The sequence below is a fragment of the Cynocephalus volans genome, chromosome 9, assembly GCF_027409185.1.
Source record: "Cynocephalus volans isolate mCynVol1 chromosome 9, mCynVol1.pri, whole genome shotgun sequence".
Classification (NCBI taxonomy): Eukaryota; Metazoa; Chordata; class Mammalia; order Dermoptera; family Cynocephalidae; genus Cynocephalus; species Cynocephalus volans.
The window spans coordinates 137,904,623-137,931,696 of record NC_084468.1 but is presented as its reverse complement, the minus strand read 5'-3'; the positions used below and the strand labels follow the sequence as shown (position 1 = coordinate 137,931,696).

General features: G+C 35.5%; 1 protein-coding gene across 1 annotated transcript; it reads left to right on the top strand.

Annotated features, from left to right (window-relative positions):
- Positions 1–733: 733 nt before the first annotated feature.
- On the top strand, positions 734–27,074 carry CTSO (cathepsin O). The gene is made up of 8 exons (XM_063108526.1): positions 734–883; positions 10,879–10,987; positions 11,590–11,729; positions 13,827–13,994; positions 15,195–15,316; positions 20,141–20,304; positions 25,801–25,893; positions 27,040–27,074. Exons 1-8 carry the CDS (start codon positions 734–736, stop codon positions 27,072–27,074), a joined length of 981 nt encoding a protein of 326 aa, XP_062964596.1.

Sequence of the window (27,074 nt, the reverse complement as noted above, 5' to 3'; positions counted from 1 at the left end):
AAAACGTGCCAAGCATCTTATAAAGTGTATTTGCACAGATTATTTAAATTCCACCGCAATCTTAAGTAGATGCTATTTGTATCTTCCTTTGCAAATGGAGAAATAGTCTTAAAGAGTTTTGAAATGGCCATGATATAACATATCAAAGAATCGTGTATTATTTTCACAACTGTGCATTTTTGTTACGTATTTATAAACACCTGCTGAACGCATGCATCTGTGTGAATTCGTGCACATTATTTCAGAAGTAGGTCTTGACCGTTATGGAGCACGGCAGAAAGGTACAATAAGCTCAAGGCCAAATTCAACTCACTGCCTGAATCTTTCAATTTGAGATAAAAGGAAGAAAAATCCAGGACTTAGTTGTGGAAGCGTAGGTAACACAACAGTTGGTATTTTTGCGTTACCGTATAGAGTATGACTCAGGCCTTTCTCTGATGGGAGGGAGGCGAAACCCAGAAGCCAAGGTCAAGTGCCTGAGGCTTCCAAACAAACAAAACCCACCGTTCTCCAAAACCAACCAACCAAACGAAACACCAGCGAAAACCTCAACCGTTTCCAGCGAACGGATTTCCAGACCGAGAGCAGCGGGGACCTAAAAGAGCGTCAGAGTCTCCGGGACGGTGCACTCCGCTCGGCTCCGCCCCGTCCCCAAACCCAGAGACGGGGAGGAGCCGAGGAATCGAAAGAGAAAACAGGCTGAGGCTGGCGGCGGAAGACCTCGGGCGCCGGGATGGAGCTGCGGCCGCTGCCGAGGCTCTGGCGGCTCTGGCCGCTCTTGCTGCTCTGCGGCGGCGGCAGCGGCGACGGCGGGGCTGGCCCTGGCGCCACTTTCACCCCGAGCTGGCCGCGGAGCCGCGAGCAAGAGGCAGCCGCCTTCCGGGTACCGAGCGCGCGCCTCCCGGCGTCTGCTTCCTTCCCTCGCCTTTTCTGTCCTGGGTCTGGGCGGGGGAAACGAGGCGACCACAAGCTGTCACTGCCGGGGTCGCCTGGCCCGCAGTCTGTGATGCGCTTAGGGTTTCTGAGCTGAGTTGGGTGTGCACAAGGGAACTTCTCCCTGCGGTCCACACGTGCCAGGGTGTCGCGCTCTCTCATGCCTTTGCTAGCGTAAAGATTTGATTCTCCACGAAAGATCCGTGGCTGGGGATTTGTGCAATACGCTCAAAGAAACCAGTAGATCCGTCCAAACCCTTCTCCACGGAAAGAAGCGGCCCCCTTCAGCAGTCCCCTTGGCCGTCTCAGCTGTCCTCTAAAATTGTTCTATTTCACATTTGCAAGAACCAGGAATAGGGTGCTGCCTGCCGACGGAAGAAACGCTTCATTTTTCTCCCGAGGGGGGCGGGACTTTCTCATGGGATTCTACAGTTGTGTTCTTTTCTGCTCCTTCTCTCTCCTCTGGAAGCTCCAATGTTTCAGAAGTCCAGCCTTCCCTAATTCTGTCCAGTCATTTTTGGCCCAAACCAAGATGTATGCTTTTATCTCCATTTTATTACTCTTGAGTTCAGTTCTAGCTTTCAAAACCAAGACCAGTCCTACACTCACTTCCGAACAAAGTTTCTGGCCTGTATTCCTCTGTCCCAGCTCAGTTGCAAAACCCCTTAGGGGGAAACAGTCAATCTCACTTATACTGATACTGTATTCACTGGCTAAATAAATAAATGTACTGCTATGTTCCTAAAAAGAAAAAAAAGATTAGAGGCTTAAAGAAGCCAGTTATAAATATATTTTAACATATTATTTATATAATTTATGGATATTTATATTATATATATTATTTATATTATTTAATATTATATATATATAATTTATATAGTTTTATATAGGGTTAAATATAGTCATATTTGTCCTTTGAAAGGCTATATCCAGGAGATGAATGTCTAGAAAATACAACTTTTAGAAGAGAGACAAGGATCCAGGTTGGAAGATGGAAAGTTTTCAGTGTTGGAGGGTAGAGTTATAAAGACTTTCAGAGCGTTGTAAAAACCTTGGGCTGAGAAAGACTGAAAAAGTTTCAAAGCAACTGCTGTTAGTAGGAGTTAACTTCATGAGGTGGATGCCCAGAAAGGAGAGCGTATAGGCTTCAAAACACAGTTGCTGGAAACTGTGAACACCTCTTAGTGCTTCAATCGAGATGGCTGTTGGGACCTGGGCTAGAGAACTGGACACAAAGTATGGAAAGGGCCTTGCTTCCTTGGTAACCATGAGCATTAGGGAGAATTCTTCTGGCTTTGCAGGATGGATTAAAATATGTGGTAACAAAATCTCTGTATAACTCTAGGCAGTTTTATCTTTACAAAATTATGTCAAATTACGGATTGGTTAAGTTGAAACTCTACTGTTTACCTATCAGGTAAATCATGGACAAAATCTAGAAAATTCCTGGTTTCACAATGAAGTAATGTTTAAAGTGCTACAAAGAACATGTAAACTATAGCGTAAAAATTAGGCAAATTTAGAGGACCAACAGCGATAGTCTTTGGATCCTGGTATTAAGGGTTAGCAAGTAGGTTTCATCACGTTTGCAAACTGATTGATCAATAGCGGCTGTCTGAAGCATGGAGTTGAAAACTATTTATGGGATTGCAGCTGTATATTCAGTTGAGAAAGTTCCTGTTTGATTATTAATGTCTTTCATGGCCGTGGGTTCAGAGAATGGTGAAGATTTCTGTTATTCCAGCTTTGGTATTTTCAAAAAGTTCCCCAGGACTACTCCTTAAATGAAAGTTAGGTGGCATCTATGACACTTTCCCACAAAATATCATTACATTATTGTTCAGTGAAGACTAGGCTCCTCCATGGTTTATTATGAGATGCCTCCCAGGATACCTGATGGGAAAGAAGGGATCGCAGCCCTATCTTTGCTCTTTCACTCCTTTAGAAACTTCTAGTGCTTAAGAGGTTCCTAACTTGGATTCAGCCTACTCTCCTTTGTACCAAAACCTAGATGTGCACTCATATTAACTGATGCTTATTATTTCACATCAGAACTGTTGACATTCTTGTCCTTTTTGTGGGGTGGAGAGCACAGACCCACTATTGGATCTAATAAAAGTGGTATGTATTCATTTCAGAATAATGTTTATATCCTAGCGTAGATGTAATTTTACAAAACATTTCAGAAAGTTCACCTTAAGAACACTTGCCAGAATGACACATGCTAAATTTATATAAGACTGTTTATATTTTTAGGCATATTTGTTTATGTATAAATAGATGATCATGACATCTTTATAATGAGTGATCCTAACTATTGAGCTATAGTATGAACCTGCCATAATCAGCCCCTTGAAATCTGGATTATCTCCAAATAAACCTTACTCAAGAATGCTTTAAACCCTATTATCTATCTAACATAAAGATAGAGAGGTGAATTTGGTGTAAAATAATGTTGTTCAGCAGATATTTTTCTGAAGGTTCTAGCTAAAGCTCACATTGCCTAAATGGATATGTGTTATAAACTTGAAATCTTGGATCAGAATTTATTCTTTCATTTGTCCATCTGTCCATCCATTTATCCAATGCTTTATTTAACATTTACTATGTAAAAGGAACTGGTCTACGTTTCTGACTGATCCAGTGGAGAATAAGACATGTGCTGACCACTAAGAAATTATAGTCTAATAAATGAATATTGTTAGGTTTAAACATTGTACTGTGTATAATCCATTTTGCAGTGAACAAATGAAGAATTTAAGAACTGCTACACTGGAAAAAAAGATTCCCTCAACCAGTTTGCAAAAGAACATCTTTTCAGTTCAATCTTTTGTGTACACAGGCACATAACTAATTATTGCACATTTCTTACCATTTTACTTTGCACAGCTTATATATATCTGTATTCTTTTTACACAGACTTTCATATACCATATATAAAATGCTTTGTCCAAAGACGTTTCCTAAGCAGCAATTTATAAAAGGATAGCCTATGAAAAATTTTTATTATTCTAATACAGGGCTTCTCAACAATGGCTTAACACTTCAGAACGGGAAATTATTTGTTGTGGGGGACATCCTGTGTGTCATAGGGTGATTAGTAGCTTGCATGGCCTCTACACACTAGATGCCAGTACCATAGTCTCAGTTTAACCATCCCCAGTATGGCAATTAAGGGACAAAATTATCCTCAATTGAGAACCACTGATCTAAGCTTTACAACTCTGAAGTCTTGAGAGGAATTCTCAGCCCTGCTCAGGTGTTGTATCTAAATATTTTACTTTTTTTGCTCATCCCTGTATTTACCACAACTTCCAGAAACTAAAGCAGTCCCAAGGAGAACATTTTTAAATCCGTATGTAAAATTTGTGATTTGTCCTACAGCAAACTTCAGAATCTGCAAATGAGGGCTGTTAAGAGAAAAGTTTAAGTAACAGAAGTGAAATACGAACAATGAGTATAGAGAGCTGAAGAAAAAGTGAACTTACAAAGTATTAATGCATCTCTACTAATTTCGATATGAAACGTATCCCATGTTTGCATAAGGGAATCCACACACCATTACCTGTCTTGATAAGTGCAAAATCAATAATCATTAAGAGAAGAAATCCTAGATACCAATGGAGAAAGGATCAAATTCTCATTGCTTTCTCAGTTAATGAAATAGGTACAAAGTCCCTTAAAATTTATGTTTATCTGCAGATTTCCTATGGGCTGAATAGCCACACCCTTCCACCAAATACCTTAGGCAAATTATGTGTCTGTGCCTCAGTCTATTCATCTGTGAAGAGGAGGTAATATTGACATTTGCCTCATTCTGGGCTAAGTTAATTCCTATAGAGCACTTAGAATAAATATTTGCATTCAATTTAACAAGTCCCTTAACCATGTGTATTTAGTGGACTCAGTGGCTGAGAACTTTCTTTCTACAGAACTGAAAGCCCAACAATTTGATCTTAAAGGAGTTGGTTACTCTTTTAGACACAGTTGAGTACGTGCAAGAAGAAAATGCATTGTTTAGTCTATTCTTACTCAGTGGCAGTCTGTGAGAAAGATTTCACCAATCTTTCTTCTTCAGGGGGCAGATTAAGAACTAACAAATGGCTGAGAGTCTCCATGGGTTTGTACTCTTAGCCCTTTTTGAAAATGACCATTTCCTTCTCAACAGAGCAAGTTCTAAGATAGTTGCTACCCATATTGGGAAAATGAGGGGGTCAAAATACCTAAGATGGAAGGAGGGGCTTTTTGATCCTATTAGAAAAATTTTGATTCCTGAAGAATTTTAAAACTCTACCCTAATCTTCTCATGAGACTGGTTTAGGTCTCTCATCCATTTTCTATTATTCTTTATTATTATTTATTATCATTACTTATTATCATGAGACTAAAACGATCCTCTTTTTTATTGTTTTGAGCAAACATTGACCTTCCTTTCCATTTATAAGTTGATAAGAACTACAGAGCATTAATGAAACATCCTAGATAGGCCAGCAAAGTAACAAATTAGAATTCCGAAGAGATTACTTAGGAACATATTACATTTCAATCATAATTTGAATACGTGATTGCCTCAAGAACGTGTGCACACAAAACCTTAAGAGATTCTAGCCCTTAGAAGAATGTCTGTTCAAAGTCATAATAAAGGTAGGTTTAGAGACAGAGGCTTAAGGTATAATTTTGATTGGAGAGAATTAGGACCCACAATATCAATTAATGTCCAAAGAACATGTTTTCCCTAGTTTTACAATCACAGGATAATTTCCTCAAGTTTTTCAGCCCTGGGTCCCCTTCTGGGAAGGTATCTTCCATCGTAACTTATTTAGTTAAATACACTTAATTCAAAACAAAACAAAACAAAACAGTAAACAAGTGAAGGTAGTTATTTTATAACAGATCTATTGAAAGGTTGTTCTGATTTATCAGCTTTAATTTTTCACATGTTTGATTTTTAAACTTCTGCATCTTTCAAAACTACAGGTGAAAAGTTCCCTATATATTCCTCAAAACTACATCTCTCCTCTTATAGATGAAATTAAGATTCAGGTCTTTCATGTTAATATGTTACACGGCTTTAGAGATGGTTACTCTTAAAAGTGGTTCACTATTACATCATCTATTGCCCTATGTTAAGAACATATATTAGTTGATCCTTTACCTACTGTTGATTCTGTGACAGGATTTTGATACGATGAGCAGAAAGAACCTATTGTAGACTCACAATTTATGATACTTCTATGAAATCTGCTTTAACAGCCAGAATCGGGGTAGAACAGAAAAGTCACTGAGAAATGAAACACAAGGCTTTTTAAAATTTAAATGATGTAAAACCCTTGTTAGGTGGACTTGATAACGTGTCCTAATGTTATAGCAAATAGGAGAATAAATATTCTTGGATATACTGATCATATTTTTTTTTCTGTGAAAGCAAGACATTGCTTTCAATAGATAATTGGTCCTCATTTCTAATATCATGAGAATATCTGTTTTACTTTAACCCAAGTAAATCTGAAAGCATGATCTTTGAATGGCATTTTTATAATTCAAACGTTCTATATTTAAAGGAAAAGGAAGGTATAGCGTGACAGTGTTTAAATTGAGCATTTATTCTGCCAGACACTGTAACATGTGTTTTCCAGACATTCTCTTATTTAATCCTTATATTCTGCCAGTTCAGTATTACCCCATTTATCAGTGAAGAAAGTAAAGCTCAGAGAGGTTGAGTATATAGCCAAAGATTGCATAGCAATGAGGAGTCTGTTTATATGGTAAGACGTTTCAGTCTGTTGCAGAGTTCAGAGATTGGAGAAATCCATCTCTCTCTGTGTGTGTACGTAGATGCATAAAAGAAGTATGCTTTGTGCAAAAGTCTCCAGGGAAGTACTTTTAATGTTATTAGTGGTCTTACAAAGTTAAATGAATGGGGCAGGGATTAGCCATAGGGAGAGGGCAATGCAGAGCACTTAGGGGTTCAGAGTATTTTGCTCTTGGCAAGAACTCATCAGTTACAAATATTGAGGAGCCAAGGCTTGAGCTGTAGAGAGCAATGAAATGACAGGAGTAATTGTACTGGAATGACATAAAAAGTGACAAAAGGGATTCTTTTAGAAATTGGCCCCTAGTTCAGCAAGTGAAAGAGAGAAACAAGCTCTGGAAATATTGGTGCTGCTGACAGAAATCAAAGAACAGTATATAAAGTGGCAACAAATAAAAAGTATATGTGGAGATATTTGTCTTTTCAAACACATGCATAAGACCAAAAACAAGTAACTTATTGGAATCAATGCTAAAAACTGGGGACATAAATATTTAAAATAAATTAATAATATATTCATCTCTTTCATTATTGAGTTGGTATTATTAAAACTACTTCACAACCAGAATGACTTAAACTTGGATGATAAAATGACATTCCCGAGGCAATGCAAAAATCGAGACATACTTTGGAACTTTCTAAGCATTTGGGCTTTAATCTGTCATTTGCTAACTCAGAGTGTCAATATTTTGGTTTTCTCACTGATTACATAAAGATCTAGTAAGATATACTTGGGTTAGGTCTCCAAATGAATGGAAAGAGTGTGGCTAAACTACCACCTCCCCTCCCAGCCACACACACGTGTATGTACCCATGCATGCACCCATAATGCTTGAAGTTACTGCATTGCCCACACTCATGAGTCTCAAACAAATTTCTAGAATTGGACTTTCCTGGTCAAACAATTTGTGCAATTTTAAGGCTCTTGAAAGGGCATACCACTTTATTCCTCATATATGTGTATGTGTATGCGTATGCATGTGTGTGTGTGGGCAGGGTATATTCCTGTTTCCCAATGTCTTCTTGATGATTGAGTCTTCCTTTTATGAACAATGTACGGATTTCATAGGCAAAAATAAGATGTTGTTGTTTCACTTACTATCACTTTAATACTAAAATTGAAGAAATTATGGATTATTAAATTGTTTTTCTATTTTTGATAATATTAAGGTCCTTTTACTGATTTTTCTGTATCTTATTTTCTTCTTATTAAATGGAAGAGCCCTTGAATAATATTACTTTTAGTTGTAGATGGTTTTCACAGGCTTTGTTTGCTTTTCAATTTTATTTATGGTTTTTGTGGTACACTGAAGATTTTTTGTAGTTAACTCTATCAATTTTGACATTGTTTTTTCTTTGATATCCAACTGCAGAAGTCCCTTTCCCAATGGTCAGTTTCTTTAAAAAATCTGTTAAGATTTTGATTGAAATCACATTGATCTGTAAGTCAGTTTAAGGAATTTTGTTATCATGACAATATTGCCTTCCAAATCATGAACATAGATCACCTTCAATTTCTCTTTGTAATATTTAGATCTCTTTTAATTTCCCTTTATATTATTTTATAGATTTCTGTGTCCAAGTCTTACACATACTCAGTTAAGTTTACTTATTTTTTAAATTTCAAAATTTATTTCATTTTTCATGTTTATTAAACATTAAAATGTTTTTGTCTCATTTTCTAATAGTTTGTTGTCAATGTAAAAAAAATAGTTACTTTTTTTATATCGATCTTGTATCTTACTATCTTACAACTTTGCTAAAATTTATTTAGTAGTTCAAGTAGTGTTTTTGCAGATTACTTTGGTCTTTCTACAAATAGTATCCTGTTTTCTCCAAATATGAAGTTTTATTTTTTCTTTAAAATGTGTTTTTATTTATTATTCTTGCCTTATTGAACACAATAAGATTTCCAGTACATTTGTGAAACAAAAGTAATGAGAGCAGGCATTCCTTCCTTTTTCCTGTTCTAAAGAATAAAGAAGATAGCTGTTCACAATTGAGTGTTATGTAGGTTTTCATAGATGCCCTCAATCTAGTTGAAGAAGTTTCCTTTTATTCTCAATGTTTGCTGAGAATTTTTATCAGGAAATGGTGTTGAATATTTTCAAATACATTTTTGAAAATATCATATGGTTTTCCTTACTCCTGTATTCTATTAATATGGTATATTATGTTGATTGATTTCAACTGTTAAACCAACCTAGCATTTTTGAATAAACTTTGGTTGGTCATGATGTATTGTCCTTTATATATTGTTAGATTTGATTTGGTAATATTTTGTTAAGGATTTTGCATCTGTATTTATGAGAGCTATTTGTGTATAATTCTTGACTTGTCTTTTCAGGGTTAGAATCAGGGTAACATTGGTCTTATTTAGATTGCAAAGTGTTCCTTTCTCCTTTATTTCCTCAAAGTATATGTGTAAGATTGGTATTATTTCTTTCGAAATTGAATAGAGTTCACCAATGAAACTGTCTGGGTCTAGAGTTTATTTTGTGTGTCGATTTTCAGGGACTAATTTAATATCTTAGTTGATAAAGGGCTGCTCAAGTTTTCTTTTTCTCCTATGATCAGCTTGATAATCTTGAGTGAAAGTGAGAAGGAAGGAGATTGATTAGGGGAGCGTCCTATACTACCCTGAAGTCCAAGGAAGGTTTAAAAGTTCGGCAAGGCCATCAGAGAGTCATTAATCAAAAGCCACCTGTCAGGGGAGTCCCATGTCTCCCCCAAATACACAGCCTCAGAGATCAGCCATTAGCAAGGTGCAGCCTGTGGGAACTGTGTGGCTTCCCTTGGTGTGATCATGAGACTTCAGCAAACAGCAATTAAGCTTCCTGTCTTTGGAGGTCAGGTGCATCTCATGGCTGCCACGTGCTCTCCTGTGCATTCTTGATGTCCTGCATTCCCAATGCTTTCTCTGACAAAGATGGTCAATCAACACTTATTGATTGAATGAATCATCTGAATTCCTTAGCAGTTGACAGTCCCAGCCTGTCACTTGCCGTATACAGAATTGCCATGTATTTTTGTTCTATTTTTATACTTATATGTACCCACATTATATCCAAAGCCCTGCTTCATCAAGATTATTTTTAAATGTCTAAAACTCAAAAACTTCATTAATTCATTGATTAGCAATCCTTCTGGGCTCAATAAAGACAAAAAAATCATGATAACGCCCAGAAATAATTTGCTTCAAAATAAACAGCTTAAAGCTATTAAGGACATGACATATGGAAAATGTCATTTATCTACTTCTTCAATAAGGATCTATTGTATGCCAGGAATGTGCTCAGTGTGGGTAACACCGTGATGAATAAGACAGATAAGCTTGCCCGTGTTTTGCTTATAGGTTTCTGAGACACACACATAACACTTTAACACATAAGTATGTAAAAAAATATGTAGAAGAGCTAGAGTTGGAAACTTACCAAATCATAGTGCCCTGAAGTTTTATTTATCCTATGCAGTCAGTTAGTATTAAGAGTTTCAAACACGTTCATATAAAAACAAGCCTAAGATAAATTAACACAAAATTCAAAATTGAGGAATCTATAAATAATGGTCACATTTTTCCTTCAAATAAAAAAAAAAAAGTCCATCTTCCTGGAATATTTCCAGAATTGCATCTCTTTTATAAAGCTTTAATGAAATTTGATTTATATATTTATTTATTTACTCAGTCCTTTTTTCATGTTTTATTACTTCGTGCTGCAAAGCACAAAGATGAAGAGGATACTTTCCATATTCATAATTGTTTTATCACATGTCTATAGGTGACAATTTGCCACTGGAATCTTCTGATTGTTTGCAATTTATTTTATTTATTTTTTTACTACATCAACACTTTAACAACTTATACGTGAAATGCTCTAAACATGCTTGGTGAAGAGGACTCATAAATAGATAAGACATTGTTTCTAGTCTCAAAAAAATGTCAAAATTAGATAGTAGTTCTAATTTAAAATGTTTATAAATCTGATATGGAAATTTTATGTAGTTATTTATTATAATCTGAAGGAAATCAAGCTTTCACTTTCACACTTAAAAAATATCTCCAAGTTAGTTATACACAGATTACTTTAGAAAATTGATATAGTCGATATAAAATCTTTTGTTTTCTCTTTTAGGAAAGTCTTAATAGACATCGATACTTGAATTCTTTATTTCCCAGTGACAATTCCACTGCCTTCTATGGAGTAAATCAGTTTTCTTATTTGTTTCCTGAAGAGTTCAAAGGTATGGTCTGGTGGTGTTGTTAGTTGATTAATTTCTTAATATTAACTTGTTTGCTTAATTTTTGAAGAATAGTTTAATTGAAATTCTAGTAAATGGAGTAATAGTTGGCATTTATTAAATACTTATCAACTAAGTGTCAAGCATATACTATGTGCTGAACGTAAGAAGAATAAATTCATGGCCACTTTGCTCATTACTGCTTAAGAAATAAATATTATAATTATACACATTTCCATTGCTCTCAGGGTCAATTGTCTCATCACTTCTGTAATTTTCTAGTGCTATTTCTATTCAGGACATCCGTGGTTCCATGGGTTATGATAAAACAAATGATATCAATTATACAATTTTTTTATTGACCTCATTCTATCAAAAAGTAATTTTATGTGTCAGCTTCAGCCTGATCATATCATAGGAATTCTTCTCTCTTGTAGCTTTCAGCTGAATGTATTCCATGTACAGAAGAGTACAAAGAAAAATCTAAAATGGCAGGTCTACTAGAAAGCTACTTTTCTGCTTGAACAATTCCTCTGAAAAGAATTCCAAGGGTTCCTCCCTAGAATGTAATATTGTTTGTCTTTTCATTTCACGTTTCTACTCAGCCATTTATTTGAGAAGCAAATCTTCCAGGTTTCCCAGATACCCAGCAGAAGTACAAATGTCCATCTCCAACGTGTCTTTGCCACTAAGATTTGACTGGAGGGACAAGCATGTTGTAACTCAAGTGAGAAACCAGCAAATGGTAAGTTTTATATCTTTTTCTTTTTTAATCAGTTAGGCATTGAAAGGCAGCATTGAGGTCAAGTTCAATTAAGCTTGTAGTGAAACCCATTGTTTCTCTAGGTAGAATCATACCTCATTTATCCAAAAACGACAATGAAAGGAGAATCTCTGGAGGAATCAAAGACAGATGTCAGAGCCCTGACTTTTATTCCTGGAGATAAACCTTCCTTGTGTTCTCTCACTAATTGCTGTTGCCACCTGCACACTAACTCAGAGATCCTTCCCAGAAGCTGTTTCACGAAACCAAGCCTTCTCTAGAATAGCAGAAGGAAGGCTGGAGAAGGTAAACATGACCACTAAATGCTTAAGTGGTTCAAAAGAAAGACAACGGTGAAGAAGTAAAATGAAATTGGTTACATTTACCAGCAGCGTGGCCAGATCTCCTGGGTTCCGAAGCCTCCTTCTGTGAGCTGCTTCAGAAAACCCTGTCCCCATCCTCACTCCCCTGCAGGATCACGTACCTTTTAGTCTGTAGTCCTTAAAAGTGCAGTCAGTTCAAATATCAGGTAACATACACGTTCTTAAAAATCACCACCTGTGCAAAAGTGTGCAACAAAATGACAGGGATTATGGGAGAAATGAGGTTAGATCACAATGCTTAAAAATTTAAGTCAAGGGCCGGCCCATGGCTCACTTGGGAGAGTGTGGTGCTGACAACACCAAGTCAAGGGTCAAGATCCCCTTACTGGTCATCTTTAAAAAAAAAACAAAACTTAAGTCGATGACATGTTAAAAAAATGGAAAACTAATAAACATGGTAGCACAATTTTACACATGTTAAATGATCAAGAAGTAAGTACTGCAATAAATACAGCAATTTACCTTGAAAAAGACCAAAAGTGTGCTTGGTTGGAAGAGTGCAGCTTGCGAGTTATTGCAAGGTGGTGAAAGGAGGGTTACCTGAAATCGGAAGGAAAAGGGTAACTCCATACGTGGATGGGGATGACCTATAACACAATACATGGAATGAACTCCCCTAGCTGGTAGATGTTTGGGAGTGCATGCATGCTTTGCTGACATTCCCAACTTCTCTGCACCCCTATCATTGGTATGGGGGGCGCCAGCCAACGGGGGTAAGGTCAAGCCCCTAACCACAAGAGAATAGTCTAAATTGTTGTGCAATTTGTCTGCAGTATGCAAAGTTCAAACATTCACTCCACAGAGGCATCCAATTGTTCTCCCCCCCCTTTTTTTTTTGCCTAACTCTGCAGCACATGGTCCTATATGAAGTCAGTTGCATTCAATTTCAAATCCTACTCTCCTTTTCTGTCCATCCTTCTCTTTCCTTTTACATGAACTCTAATTTCATTTCCTCCCTCTCCTCCTTATTTTTCAGGACCAGCCTTTTAATTCTTTAATTTGTTCTAGTTTGTCAATAAAAAAGCAAATGAATAGATCCAGATTCAGGAAGATTGTCAGCTAGTGTTTGAGGAATGACTAATTTGGTCTTATATGACTAGGACATTTCATGGGCATTGAGATATATATATTTAAGAGGTACATGCTGGCATCTTAAAAGCCTAAAAAGTAATTTATCCAGCTCCTGTTACCATCAAATAATGTAACTTCCTTTCCCTCAAAACTGACTCCTGCCCTCTGGATAGAGATGGCAGATGACCATAAAAGCAGAGTGCCAGGGGAGAAACAGGAAGGACTGAAGAAAGAGGTGGTAGTCGGTAGTAGAAAAGCTCAGTAGAAAAGCCACTTATAAACAGATGTCATATGCTCAGTGAACTGACTAGTCTTTCTAAACATTCTCAGTTAGTCCCAGTGTTTTTTCACTCTCTAAAAATTCACTTTTATCTTGCATTGTCTAATTTACAATAGTGATATGTCTAATTTAGCTTTAAGTAATAATTAGATGTAAATACTCAAAAGAGACGTTTGGTTTTCTTTTTCAATTTGAAAATCTAGAGGATGGGCAGATATATTTTGTAGGTTTCCTGATTCTGGAAACTTTACTTCATTTGGTAACTTACTGTATGAAGAGATGTCAGTGAACCTGATTTAAACACTATTTGATAATAAATATTACCCCCTTTCTATTTTCAAACAGTGTGGAGGATGCTGGGCCTTCAGCGTGGTGGGTGCAGTGGAATCTGCATGTGCAATAAAAGGGAAGCCTTTGGAAGACCTCAGCGTACAGCAGGTCATTGATTGTTCATATAACAATTATGGCTGCAATGGAGGGTCTACTCTCAGTGCTTTGAACTGGCTAAACAAGGTGACTAGTCTCTCAGCCTTTTAAACACATACCCTCTTTTGCTTGTTTACTGCATCTTAGGAATTCAAACAATTTAATCTCATGCATTAAATAATGTTTCCAAATTTAGATGGAAATTTAGATGATCAAAGTTTGAATTAATTAATCAGAAGATTTAAAAATGAACTGGTTCCAGGCAAATCAGCCATTGAGATACCAAAGGGTGAAAAATCTTATCCAAGATCTGTCTTCAGAAAAATATTTATGTTTATTTATTAACATTTCTTAATAAGTAAATGCTTTTTTTTTTTGCAGCTATATATTATACAATGCCCCAGAAAGATAGGAGCATATGATTATTCATTTTCATAGAATTTCTGAATGTTAAGTTTAAAAGGGACATTAGAGATCAGGTAATCTTGTAACTCTTTTTTAGATGAAGTAATGAGACCTGAGAGGTGAGACCATGTTGCCTAGTCAGTAGCTGAGCCAGAACTGCACAACTCAGTCAGTAGCTGAGCCAGTGCCTACCTCCCGCTGTAGGGCTTTGCTCAGTATACACAATGGCCCTCAGTGTTCTCAGGACTCTCTCTGACATTGGTCCAGATCCAGCATCGACAGCATAAAACCAGCCAAGAGTGCTGTTATGTTTTGTATAAAGTCGCCAAACCAGAGTTCCCCAAACACAAATGTCCTTTTGTTATCAATAAACTGTATTTTGAATCACTATATTCCAGAAGCTGCAGTATATACACTGTGGACAAGAATGAATTGTTGAAAGGGAAGACTCTGTACAGACAACTATAAAATATTTAACACTTGCTAGATGAATGGCATAAAGAGAGATGACAGAAAGAATGCTTGACCTAGCCATTGCTTGTGTATAAACCACCAAACTGAGTCTCAGAGACCTGCTAACCCAGAGCCAGAAGCCCTGGAAGGAAAGTGTGTTGTCCTATTGTACCCTCAGGAGAAAGATGATGAAACTTTATCAGATAGTTGGAGGTTCGTGGGAAGGAAGATGTGTGAAAAAGCAGAAGTAAAAGAGAAAGAAAGATATTGACTCATCTAGAGATTTTGGTTAAGATCTTAAGAAGCCAATGTATACCCACATGATGAAGGTGTGGTGAAGTGGATCCTATTTTGCAAAGTTAAAGTTATTTCTGTTTGGTTTTTAAAAAAAACTGACACTGAACACTTTGGGTCATTGTTTTCTTTTAGACTCAAGTAAAACTGGTGAAAGATTCAGAATACCCATTTAAAGCCCAAAATGGCCTGTGCCATTACTTTTCTGATTCACAGTCTGAATTTTCAATTAAAGGTTATTCTGCGTATGACTTCAGGTAAATATCTTATTCTATTGTGTTTTTCTGTATATATTCTTGATTTATGATCTATTGACTATTCAGAATTAATCACTTGATTGAAGACATCACTATGTACTCTTACTTGTTTTAAAATCTGTTTTTTATTAGGGAGACTAATTAGCAATCACAAAGAGGGTTACAGATATTGTTTCTTAAATATAATCTACTTATTTTTTTCTGTGTCATTGCCATAGAAATAAAAAATTTAGATTAACAAATTTAAATACAATAAGGTATAATTTATATTTACCACCTTCCTCTTACCAAATTTAGGAATTATAGTATCATTAGTGTATTTCAATTTTACTGATGAGTCAATCCAAAATTGCTTTCTATAGACTCTGCAATTAATATCAAGCAGCCTACATACCAAGAAGCAATTCTTGAACATCCTCTGTGTTCCTTGCATTTTCAAGACACAACCTATAAGAAAAACATAAACCAAAACTTTATCAAGAGTATACTACTAAAAATAACTTATGTAGCACACACCATAAGCATGATGGGAATGCAGGGGTAGTTAAACATAGGCTGAGGAAAAGGACTTGTGTTGAAAATTGAAGGGCAGGATAACTTTGTGTAAGTAAAACAATCATTGAAAAATGCTTTAAAAGCACATGAAAAATACAAAAGCTGTCTATAGCTGGCAAGCTACAAAGGATTTATAATAAAAGGCATGGGGTCGCTGAATACATCAGTCAGCAACTCCTTTAGGAGATGAATTGTGCCTCTATAAGCAATCAGTTCCTTGGGAGTACGGGAGTCCTTCAAAAAGTTCATGGAAAGATTCATATTATCTTTTAATTCTATTTTTCCATGAGCTCTTTGAACTCCCCTCATATAAGGGAAAGGTGTACACCAGAAGGAAGTAGATTTTCAAAATGTTATTAAAAGGTATTTAGGAAATCCCTTGTCATGGGGAGCAAATTGAATAAAATTAGGAAGAAGGAAAGAATAATAGGCATTAGTCTGAATTAGAAGGGGAGAGAGAGAGAGAGATAATGCTAATGCAAGGGTTTGGGGTATTGGGCCTTTAGTTAAGTAGGAAGAGGTCCTAATAAAAATCTCAATGTTTACATTGAACATTAAACCCTCTGGTAGTACAAGGATAAGCTGTTGCATTAAAGTGCAAGAAAATATTTCTTTGATTTATCCATTCATTTAAAAATTTACTGAATTTATTTAGGTTTGGGGGATTTGGCAGTGAAAAAAACAGACAAAAACCCTGCCCTCATGGACTATATGTTAGTGATTAAGACAGTCACTAAACAAAACAAATAAATATATATGCACGTTAGATGTCATAATTTATAAAGAGAACAACAACAAAAATAAAAACAGTAGAAAGAAGAGGAAACATCTGGAAGGAAAGGGAGTATACAATTTTAGAAAAGGTTGCCGGGGGGGCCTTACTGAGAAGGTGATATTTGAGTGAAGACTTGAAGAAGTGTTAGAAACTTAATCATGCAGGTATCTGGAGAAATACTGTTCCAAGCAGAGGGAACTGTAAATACAAAGGTTCTGAGGCAGAGACATGTTTGGCATGTTTGAAAAACAATGAAGAAGCCAGTGTGACTGTAGTGGAGAGAAAATAGACAAGACTAGTAGGAGACGAGGTCAGATTGGTTACCAAGGAACAACATTAGAGCAGGATATTGTAAGAACGGTCTTGGAGATGAGAGACAATAGATTAATACCCCTCACAGAGGGTAAAGGCCTACACAGTTTTTTATGGGAGATAAGGAAGAAGGGAGTCAAGGAATATTCCAGGCTTTTGAGTCTAAATGAAACAATGGAATTACCATTAATGAGATGTGAAAGTCAAGGACAGGAATAGATTTAGAAGTAAATATCGAGTTCGGTTGGAACATGTAGAAAGTGATCCCAGGAAACAGTGTTGGGGGAATGGGGAAATGAGACAGAATGAGGCGAGCAGAGTTTCTCTATTAAGCCAGTCAGTACTGCGGGTCACTTGGTGCTCAATCCTACTGGGAACTCTGGGACAAGGGTATAATATGCACTTCATTGCTATCCAAGACAAGCTGATGAGCTTTCTCTCTCCTGATTCATTAGCTGACAGTGCAGCTGGGGTAGAGGTGGGGAGTGAGCCTGATTCCCTGGCTCTACAAGCTGCAGTTTCTCACTGTTGCAAGCCAGGCTGGCGTGCCTTGAAGTGGTGAGGGCCAGAAGATGTGGGAAGGGCTTCCAAAGCATCTGCTATGACTGGGCATTGCCCCAGCCCCTGGCTCTTCAGCATCACCATTTCCATCTGAGGTGGGTGTCAGACTCAGGGAGAATCACACAGCTAGTACACTGTAGAGCTGGATTGGAACTCAAATCTGTCCAACACTGCAGCTCGTACTTCTTACCCTCCCTCTATCCTTAAGGTCATGCACTCTTAGTTCTGCTGTTCTTAGGCAATGTCAGCCCAGGGCACAGCCACTGGCCCAAAACTCCATAAAACATTGTGTAGAGCCTGAAAAGATCTAAGAAGAAAACAAATACACTAAAACCTAATAGCATAATCTAGTCTTAAAGCAAAATGACCATTCACACCCAGGCTTCTTCATGAATTTTTGCTCATCAGACCACAGAAAAGACATTTCAGAACTCAAACTAAAATAAGAACATGACTATTTAAATCATCAAAAAGGGAGGAACCTACTACCTATAATGATGGATCAAAAAATTAGGACAGAATATGACATACTGAATTCTAGTGAAGACGAGATGGAAATGTACATAATCATTAAGTGTCAGTAACATGACAGAATTGCCTTAGTCACCAAATCTTGATGATGATGAAATTTAAAGGAATTATTTGAAGTTACAGGTTTTGTAAATGTTTGATCTGTGAACTAAATAGTAAGTTAATGGAACAAAGGTTTGATAACATATCAATTTTCGACATTGCACATTTTAGTAATAGTTCTATTTTGGGCCAACAATGGAAATAAAGATTCTGTCTGGAGTATATTTCAACTTGCTAAAAGCCAACATCTTTCTGAAAGACAACTGATAACAGTGCCACTCAGTTCTGGGGCCAAATGCAACATTATCCTCTGGTAACGACTATTGCATTTCATCCTATTTCTTATTTTCTATATCTTTGTTGTCTTTTCTTCAGCTCTGGGTCAAAACAAGGATTATTACTAAATTGTTTCTTTCATCCTACAATGTTAATTCTAAAAGCTATATCTCCTTCTTGATCTTTCTGCTTCTCTCATGTTGTTCCTGTAATTGGACCTTCGACGTGATGTATTTACAGGGTATCTTTTGTTTTCTGTGGATGGAAACAGCTGTGTTCTGGTTAATGCAGAGATTATCATATATATCATGTTTAAATTACAAGATAATCAAATAACTTGAGTACAATAAAATATATTTTATACACTAAAACCTATGCTGAGCAAAATTAGTTATTATATGACATAAATGAGGGAAGGAAACATTTTTTATGTTAAACTTAGAGTATAACTCATATGGTAGGCACGATACATAATTCATACCTATAATTTTATCTTTATATTGATTCTGCATGGTAAGTGGAATGACTCTAGTGTACAACTGGAATTCGAACTCAGGTACTGGGTAATTCAAAGCCTATACACTATTGTGATGCTTATGATGCCTTTTAAAACTTTTATAATTTTGCCTATATCAGGCAATTATTATTATTATTACAGTAACAAAAATTAGAAACGCCTGCTTATAGATCGCCAAAAAAAAGGATCACAGTAATAGGCAAAATGAATAAATGTATAGTTTCTATTTAAAAAAATTATCTTGTGTGTTTAATTTTTTCCTCATTTGTGGACAGACTATCCCGTTTCTAGAAACTGGTCTCCAGCTGGGCATTATGATGGATTATTGACTCTTTCAAGCAACTAATCCACTCATGGCTTTCTGCAGCAATAAACTACCAAAAGCTATCTTAATGGCCTGAACTACCAGTAACTTGGTTTCAGTGTACTTCACTCACAAGGCTGACCTTTGAAAAATGTAAATAATGGTTTGATCACGTACTTTTAAGACATGAAGGCCAAATGTTGCACAACATAAGACTTTATTAGTAGATGTCCATGTGTGAAAGCAATAATTATGTCTTTTGCAGTCTTCACTATCTAGCATCTAGTTCTCTTGGTAGCTTAACATTTCTTTTTTTATATTACTTTTTAAACATTTCTTCTATGGTATAATTATATTAGTCACTTTTGGCTAACCCTTTCCTATAATTTTTATATTTTACATTCACTAACATAAATTGGTTAATCTCTTAATTTTCACATGGTATAGCAGAGATGACAAGATATTTCCGAATACACAGTTTTTCTGTTTGTTTTTTTTTAATCAAAAGAATCTCTGTATTTTAACTGGGTGCTTTGCCAGCCAGCTACAAAACTCCATTCCTCATTTCTTCCATGCATTTCTTTAAGCTAAACTTAGCCACATAACTGAGTTCTAGCCAGTGAGATCCATGCAGATGCAAGGGTACTCCATGCAGTTATGGATATATGTGTTAGATGGCTGGAGCTCCAGCAGCCATCTTGGACCATGAACAGACCTTGAGAATGGAAACCTCACATAACCAAAATATAATAGAGAAAGAGCCTGGGTTCCTGACATCCTGGAGCCCCACACCAGTCTTGTATTGCCAATCTCCCAGACTTCTTTTAGCCTCTATTATTTATGTCTTTTGTAATTGCATCCAAACCTATTCCTAACCATGCACAGATTAGATTATTTTTATTTTTACCTAATAACTAAACTCCTTAACCAATTTTTTTTTTCTTTTGGTAGTAACCAAGAAGATGAAATGGCAAAAGCACTTCTTACCTTTGGCCCTTTGGTAGTGACAGTAGATGCAGTGAGCTGGCAAGATTATCTGGGAGGCATAATACAGCATCACTGCTCTAGTGGAGAAGCAAATCATGCTGTTCTCATAACTGGGTTTGATAAAACAGGTAAGTGCTGATAAGACTCAGACGATTTCATTCCAGCTTGAACTCAGATTGCCAAATGATCACCAACATGTGTAATGTTAAAATTTGCTTCTGAGCTCTAGTAGTCTTTTGGTAGAGGTTATGGGTTTTTCTGTATATAGGAGCATGTCATCCACAAACAGTGACAATTTGACTTTGTTTTTAACAATTTGGATGTCCTTTATCTCTTTCTCTTGCCTGATTGCTCTAATACTTACAATACTATGTTGAATAGGAGTATTGAAAGTGGACATCCTTGTCTTGTTCCTGTTCTTAAAGGAAAAGTTTTCTATTTTTTCCCCATTCAGGATGATGTTGGCAGTGGGTTTGTCATATATGGCTTTTATTGTATTGAGATACTTTCCTTGTATACCTAATTTGTTGAAGGTCTTTATCATGAAGGGATGCTGAATTTTGTCAAATGCTGTTTCTGCATATATTGAGATAATCATATGGGTTTTGTCTTTGCTTTTGTTGATGTGGTGTGTTACATTTATTGATTTGTGAATGTTGAACGATCCTTACATCCCTAGGATGAATCCCACTTTATCATGGTATATAATCTTTCTAATGTGCTGTTGTATTCCATTTGCTAATATCTTGTTGAAGATTTTTGCACCTAAGTTCATCAAAGATATTGGCCTGTAGTTTTCTTTTTTTGTTGTGTCTTTGTCTGATTTTGGTATCAGGGTGATGCTGGCTTCATAGAATGAGTTTGGCAGGATGGCTTCTGTTTCAATTTTTTGGAAATATTTGAAAAGGATTGCTATTAATTGCTCTTTAAAGATTTGGTGAAGCCATCTGGTCCTGGGCTATTCTTTGAGAGACTGCTGATTACTGGGTAATCTCATTGCTTGTTATTGGTCTGTTCAGGTTTTCTATTTCTTCTTGGTTCAGTCTTAGTAGTTTGTATGTGTTCAGAAATTTATCCATTTCCTTCAGATTTTCAAATTTGTTGGCATGTACTTGTTTATAATGGTCTCTGATGATTCTTTGTACTTCTGTGGTATTGGTTGTAATGTCTTCTTTTTCATTCCTGATTTTTCTTACTTGGATCATCTGCTTTTTATAGTTAGTCTGGCCAAAAGCTTGTCTATTTTGTTTATCTTCTCAGAAAAACAACTTTTTGTTTCATTGATTTTTTGTGTCATTCTTTTGGTCTCTATTTTATTTAGTTCTGCTCTGATCCTAATTATTTCTTTCCTTCTACTAGTTTTGGGATTATATTGTTCTTTTTTTAATTCTTTGACATTTAAAGTTAGGTTGTTTATTTGAAGTGTTCCTATTCTTTTGATAGAAGAATTTATTACAATAAATGTCCCTCTTAGTACTGCTTTTGCAGTATTCCTTTGGTTTTGGTAAGTTATGCTGGTGTTTTCCTTTGTTTCAAGGAATTTTTTGATTTCCTGCTTTATTTCTTCCTTGACCCACTGGCTGTTTATAGCCTGTTGGTTAATTTCCATGAATTTGTATAGTTTACAAAGTTTTGTTTGTTATTGAATTCTAATTTTATTCCATTGTGGTCTAAAAATATACTCGATATGACTTCAGTCTTTTTGAATTTGTTAAGACTTAGTTTGTGGTCTAACATGTCGTCTATCCTGGAGAATGATCCGTGTGCTGATGAGAAAAATGTATATTCTGTCATTGCTGGATGAAATGTTCTATATATGCCTGTCAAGTCCATTGGGTCTAAGGTGCTATTTAAATCCAATATCCGTCTGCTGATTCTTTGTCTGGATGATCTGTCCAATACTGAGAGTGGTGTGTTGAAGTCCCCAACTTTTACTATCTCTCCTCTTAGGTCCAGTAAGAGTTGCATTATATATCTGGGTGCTCTGATGTTGGGTACATAAATACTTATAATTGTTATATGTTCTTGCTGCATTGATCCTTTCATCATTATATAGTGTCCTTCTTTGTCTGTTTTTATAGATCTTGGTTTGAAGTCTATTTTGTCTGATAAAAGTATGGCAACTCCTGCTCATTTTTAGTTTCCATTTGCATGGAATGTCTTTTTCCATTCCTTCATTGTTGGTCTATGTGTGTCTTTACTGGTGTGGTGAGTTTCTTGCAGGCAGTATGTAGTTGGGGCTAGTTTTGTAATCCATTCAGCCAATCTATATCTTTTAAGTGGGGAATTTAGTCCATTTATCTTCAGGGTTGTTATTGAAAGTTATTGCCTTATTCCTGCCATTTTATTAACTTCTCTTGGCTGCTTTATTTTTCTATGTTCCTTTCTTTCCCTTTCATTATTTGTCTTTTCTGTTGGGTGTTTTTTGTAATAATAAAATATATTTTCTTTCCCTTTCTCATTTGCATGTCTGTTCTACTAATGGTTTTATTTTTCTCATTTATTTATGGTGATACGTATCTCTTCTTTGATTCCAGATATAGGACCTCATTGTGGATTTGTTGAAAGGCTGGTCTTATGGTGGTGAATTCCCACAGGTTTTGTTTGTCTGGGAAAGATACTATTCTTCCTTTATTTCTGAAGGAAAGTTTTGCTAGATATATTATTCTTGGTTGACAGGTTTTTTTTTTTTCTTTTAGCACTTTGAATATGTCAATCCACTCTTTCCTGGCCTGTAGAGTTTGTGATGAGAAGTCTGATGTTAGCCTGATGGGGATTACCTTATAGGTAATTTGATGCTTTTTTTTTTTGGCTGTTTTTAGAATTCTTTCTTTGTCTTTGACTCTTGATAATTTGATTATAATATTTCTTGAGGAGGTACTTTTTGGTTTGAATCTGTTTGGGGATCTTTGAGCTTTTTGGATCTGTAAGACTGTATCTCTCCCAATATTTGAGAAGTTTTCAGCTATTATTTCATTAAATATGTTTTTAATGCCTTTTCCTTTTACTTTCCCTGGTATAATCATGTTATATAAGACAAACATAATATGGATGTTCATATGCTTACGGTTATCAGAAAGATTTCATAGGTTTCCTTCATTTTTTTCAATTATTTTATCTTTTTCTATTTTGGTCCAACAATGTTCATTCAAAACCTTGTCTTCTAGTTCAGAGATTCTTTATACTGCTGGTTCTAGAACTCAAAAACAAATTCAGTAAAGTTTCTGGATAAAAAATCAATACACAGAAATCAGTAGCATTCTAAAACTCCAGCAACAAACAAGCAGAAAAAGAAATCAAGAAAGCAAGCTCATTTACCATAGCCACCAAAAGAACAAAATACCATACCAGAAATAAATGTAACCAAAGAGTTAAAAGATCTCTGCAATGAGAACTACAAAACACTGCTGAAAGAAATTAAAGAGGACATCAAAAGATGGAAAGACATTCCATGTTCATGGATTGGAAGAATTAATGTCATGAAAATGTCCATACTTCCCAAAGTGATCTACAGATTCAATGCAATTCCCATCAAAATACTAATGACATTCTTCTCAGCACTAGAAAAAAATAATCTTGAAATTCATATGGAATAGCAAAAGACCACAAATAGCCAAAGAGCTCCTGAGAAAAAAACTAAAACTGTAGGTATTATACTACCTGACATCAAACTATGCTACAAAGCTATAGTAATCAAAACATCATGGTACTGGCATATAAAAAGGCACAAGGACTAATGGAACAGAGTAGAGAACCTGGAAATCAACCCAGGTACTTACAGCCAACTAATCTTTGAGAAAGGAACCAAGAACCTGCACTAGGGAAAGGACAGCCTCTTCTGCAAATAGTGCTGGGAAAACTGGATATCCATGTGTAGAAGAATGAAACTAGACCCATGTCTCTCACCATATACCAAAATCAACTCAAAATGGATTAAAGACTTAAGTATAAGACCTTAAACTATAAAACTCCGAGAAGAAAACATAGGGGAAACACTTCAGGATGTAGGTCTGGGCAAAGACTTTATGAATAAGACCCCAAAAGCACAAGCAAGAAAAGAAAAAATAAACAAATGGGAATAGATCACACTAAAAAGCTTCTGCACAGCAAAGGAAACAATCAACAGAGTGAAAAGACAATCTACAGAATGGGAGAAAATATTTGCAAACTATACATCTGATAAGGGGTTAATATCCAGAGTAAACAAGGAACTCAAACAACTTAACAGTAAAAAAATGAAAACAAAGAAATCCAATTAAAAATTGGGCAAAGTAGCTAACTAAACATTTCTGAAATGAAGGTATACAAATGGCCAGCAGACACATGAAAAAATGGTCAATATCACTAATCATCAGGGAAATGCAAATCAAAACCACACTGAGATATCATCTCACTCCAGTTAGACTGGCTGGCTATTGCCAAAAAGACAGAGAATAACAAATGCTAGTGAGGATGTGGAAAAAGGGAAACTTCTACACTGTTGGTGGACTGTAAATCAGGGAAACCATTATGGAAAACAGTATGGATGCCTCTTAAACAACTAGAATAGAACTACCATGAATTCTTGCAACCCCATTGCTGAGTATATACCAAAAGGAGTCAAAATCATCATGTTGAAGGGATACCTGAACTCCCGTGTTCATCACATAGCTGTATTTACAGTAGCCAAGATATGCAACCAACTAAGTGTCTATCAACACACAACTGGATAAGGAAAATGTTGCATATATGCAATGGCATATTACCTAGCGATAAAAAAGAATGAAATTCTGCCATTTGCAGGAACATGGATGAGCTTGGATGAAATTTTGTTAAGTGAAATAAGCCAGGAACAGAGAGAGAAATACTGCATATCTTCACTCATAAGTGGGAGCGGATAGAGAGAGAAAGGGAGAGAGAGAGATACCACAATAATACATTGAACTTCCAGAAGGAAAGAACAGACCTATGGTTACTAGAGGTGGGAAAGGAGGAGAATAATAACAACACTGATTTGATCATCACATATTGTACACAAATACTGATCATCAACTCTGTACCACATAATATGTGTAAACAATTATGTTTCAATTAGAAAATGAACTGGAAAAAAATTTTTAAGTTGTAATTTAAAACACAGAAAAAAAATTGATTCTGCTAGGTCTGAGCCCTTATGAGATCTTCTCAGTAATCTTCCAGGTGTAAATATCATGTCTGGTTCCACCTGTTAACTTTTTGGAGATTACCTTGTTAAAATGATGACAATTCTTGATTTAAATATTGTGCATTCTTATCTGGAACATTTAGAATAATTGCTGGATAAAGAGAAGTGCTTATTACTTTACCATACATATTTAACAATTATTTTTTTTCTTTTGTTAATTTCCCAGAAATGTATGCTTGTTTTCATTTTATGCAGTTTCTGTATTAAACAGAATGAATTTAAACATATATTTCTATTGATTGGAGTGTGATACTAGTTACAGCTCAAGTTTACTTAGCTAGCTTAAGTTAGTGTTACAGTTAATTTATAATTTTTTTCTCACACCTACTGTACTCATCAAGAATCCAACTTTAAATTAAAAAATTATGCATCTGTAACAAATATAGTTTGTCAGGGTTTGTTACCATTTTGTGTTTTGTAGGAATTATTCCATACTGGATTGTGCGAAACTCATGGGGACGTTTATGGGGAGTAGATGGCTATGCCCACGTTAAACTGGGAAGTAATATTTGTGGTGAGTCATGAATTCGTGTTTAAAACTCCAGGATAAATATCAAGGAAAATTATTTGAATATATTAAAATTACAAACCTGTCCAGTTTATAGTATGCTTCCAATGTGCTCAAATCACTTTTGTAGTAATAATTTCCATGCTTTAACCAATTGATAAAAATAAAAGTGTTTTAAAAAGAGGCGTTATAGCACATATTCACATTTTAAAAAGGAAGAGGGACTGTAGTAAACAATAACTTTATATATATGACATATATATATATATTAAAACATAAGGTAAAGTAATATTTTACCAAAGTTATCTACTTCAAAAATCAGATTAACACTCAACTACAGAGGCTGAATTTCCCCAGAAATATCTCCTTGTGAATGTATAAAATTTGTCTTAATTTGTGTATTATAAAACTTGCTCAATTATTATGAACCAGTTTTTCTTTGTATCAAAATATATGAAAATCTGAGAATCAGCATTTTTTGGTCACTTAATATGCCACTTTTCACCTATAAAATTCTAGCAAAATATCCACTGAAATTGAGAGGGTTAGGCAAATAGCAAGAATGCTGTTTTTATGGAATAACATATTTTTTTTAAATTAACCACAAGCCAAACTAACATAGCTAGTTAAACATTTTAAACTGTATTCTAAAATCTGTATTCAAATCTATATTCTAAAACTTTTGATCAATAAAATCAACATATTTTCTGAATCAAGCTAGACCCAAATTAAATTGCATATGAGAACAACTAATTTCTTGTTACAATCAGTTCTAACATATGCACAACTTTTTAGAAATTGCAGAACCTTCCATATTATGAGACTGATAAAAGAGAGTTAAAGAAAACTTTGAGTTTGTACTGATTCACTCTAGTGACTATCGTTCAATCTTTCCATAAAGTAGAACCCATGAGAGTGACCTGTTTTATCACCAGAATAAGAAATTTTTTATAAACAAAAATATCAGGCATCTCTTCTAATATTTACTTTTGAGGCTGTCATCTTTATACTGACAGGTAGCAATAACCATTAAGTTATTTTCTTAGTAGATACTAACACTTTCTGAAACAAAATGAAAATTAAGTTTTAATTTGCTATTTAAAAGGCATCTAAAGAGGAAATAAACTCATACTAAAAATGTTTTTTCCTTAGGTATTGCAGATTCCGTTTCTGCTGTCTTTGTGTGA

Excerpts from the sequence above, each read along its gene's own strand:
- CTSO (XM_063108526.1), top strand. The coding sequence starts at position 734 with ATGGAGCTGCGGCCGCTGCCGAGGCTCTGGCGGCTCTGGCCGCTCTTG. Across the intron at positions 884-10,878 it reads AAGAGGCAGCCGCCTTCCGG|GAAAGTCTTAATAGACATCG; the intron begins GTACCGAGCGCG and ends TTTCTCTTTTAG. Across the intron at positions 25,894-27,039 it reads ACTGGGAAGTAATATTTGTG|GTATTGCAGATTCCGTTTCT; the intron begins GTGAGTCATGAA and ends TTTTTTCCTTAG.